This window comes from Gallinula chloropus (assembly GCF_964237585.1).
Source record: "Gallinula chloropus genome assembly, chromosome: 1".
In the NCBI taxonomy this organism is placed as follows: domain Eukaryota; kingdom Metazoa; phylum Chordata; class Aves; order Gruiformes; family Rallidae; genus Gallinula; species Gallinula chloropus.
This window is the reverse complement of record NC_140085.1, coordinates 189,806,752-189,808,922: the sequence shown is the minus strand read 5'-3', so window position 1 is coordinate 189,808,922 and position 2,171 is coordinate 189,806,752. Positions and strand designations below refer to the sequence as shown.

General features: G+C 55.5%; 1 protein-coding gene across 1 annotated transcript; it reads left to right on the top strand.

Annotated features, from left to right (window-relative positions):
• Positions 1–337: 337 nt before the first annotated feature.
• On the top strand, positions 338–1,330 carry P2RY6 (pyrimidinergic receptor P2Y6; the record flags this gene model as incomplete). The annotated part of the gene is made up of 1 exon (XM_084279074.1): positions 338–1,330. The coding sequence occupies one exon, from the start codon at positions 338–340 to the stop codon at positions 1,328–1,330; it is 993 nt and encodes a 330-aa protein (XP_084135200.1).
• Between the last annotated feature and the right edge of the window lie 841 nt (positions 1,331–2,171).

Genomic DNA, 2,171 nt, shown 5'->3' with positions numbered 1-2,171 from the left:
TCCCTCTGCTGGGGATGCAGCCCAGGACACAGGGGGCTTTCTGGGCTGCCAGAGCACAGTGACAGGTCACACTGTACTTCTCACCCACCAAGCCCTCGCAAGTCCTTCTCCTCAGGGCTGCTCTCCACCTCTTCACCTTCCGGCCTGCACTGACACCAGGAGTTGCCCTGCCCCAGAGGATGGGGCTATGGGTTTGCACACACTGCTTCAGGTTCATGTTGATGGGGTGGATGTGACAAAATGTGGCTGAGTCACCAACTGTCTCCTTTGTCATTCACAGGTGCTGCTGAGGGGCCACATCAGCAGAGAGGAGGTCAGTTGGAGGGGGATCACTACCATGGCCAACCTGACGGTCCCTGTGGGGACCGGGAGGAACTCATGCACCTTCCATGAGGAGTTCAAGCAGGTCCTGCTGCCCCTGGTCTACTCAGTGGTGTTCATGGTGGGGTTGCCCTTGAACGCCGTGGTCATCGCACAGATCTGGGTGAGTCGGAAGGCGCTCAGCCGCAGCATGATCTACATGCTGAACCTGGCCATGGCTGACCTGCTCTACGTCTGCTCCCTCCCACTCCTCATTTACAACTACACCCAGAAGGATTATTGGCCTTTTGGGGACTTTACCTGCAAATTCATCCGTTTCCAGTTCTATACCAACCTTCATGGCAGCATCCTCTTCCTCACCTGCATCAGTGTCCAGCGGTACCTGGGGATCTGCCACCCCTTGGCCTCGTGGCACAAGAAGAAGGGGAAGAAGCTGACGTGGCTGGTGTGTGCTGCAGTGTGGTTCATTGTCATTGCTCAGTGCCTCCCCACCTTTGTCTTCGCTTCCACTGGCACACAGAGGAACCGGACTGTCTGCTATGACCTGAGCCCACCAGATCGATCCGCTGCCTACTTCCCCTACGGCATCACCCTCACGGTCACTGGTTTCCTGCTGCCCTTCGTGGCCATCCTCGTCTGCTACTACAGCATGGCCCGGATCCTGTGCCAGAAGGACGAGATGATGGGCTTGGCAGTGCACAAGAGGAAGGACAAAGCCGTGCGCATGATTATCATCGTGGTCATCGTCTTCTCCATCAGCTTCTTCCCCTTCCACCTCACCAAGACCATCTACCTGATTGTCCGTTCCTCACCCGGCCTGCCCTGCCCAGCTCTGCAGGCGTTTGCCATCGCCTACAAGTGCACACGTCCCTTTGCCAGCATGAACAGTGTCCTTGACCCCATCCTCTTCTACTTCACCCAGCGCAAGTTCCGCGAGAGCACCCGTTACCTCCTCGACAAGATGAACTCCAAGTGGCGGCAGGACCATTGTGCTACCTATGGCTCCTAGGTGAGGACAAGGGCCACCTCGGGCTTCAACAGGACTAGGCATGGAGCAACTTTGGCTTTTAAGCTCCATGGAGCAGAGATGGCTTCGGCTGGGGACGTGCTGGAGGACAAGAGGACAGCATCTCCCAGGCTTTCAGCACTTTCGACCCATCTCCAGTCTGCAGTTGGTACTGACCCCATCACTGCACAAATCCAGTGTCCTCTCTCTGGTTTGGTTGCTCAGTTTGAGAAGCTTAGCAACATGTTTCCTTGGTAGCTAAGCCATCAATGCAATAAACACCACTGGTGGGACCATGGAGAAAATGGTGAGGCCATGGAGAACATGGTGGGACCATGGAGGACACGAGCCCTGGCTCAGGGTAAGATACTGGGGACCAATATCTCTCCCTTCTCATTTAAAGCTTCCCTGATGAGGCCATGCAAAGGCTGAGAAGGATTTATTTCAGCCCATACCTGTTTGAGGAACATGGGGCTGTGTGTTACTCCATCAGTGTCATGGATGGGATTTTTTGGGCAATACTGGGACATTCTTATCTCCCAGTCTTCAGGACGGGGTCACACCAGTAAGAAACATGGTCCCGGTGGTGCTGCAAAATGGTGGGAGAGCATCACTGGCCAGACTGGGAACTGGGAAGGAGGACATACGGGCAACTGGGATACCCATGCCAGATTTTCCACCCAAGCAATGGCCATGGGCTTGGTTAGACACAAGCCAGCAGCATTGTCACTTGCCTGGGGACTGTCAGCATCATCTGGGTCCAGCTCTCTGCTTAGCCCAGCACCCCAAATCTGGCCCACCCCAGCATCCTCAGCATCCTGCTGTCACCTCCTAACTAGGATCC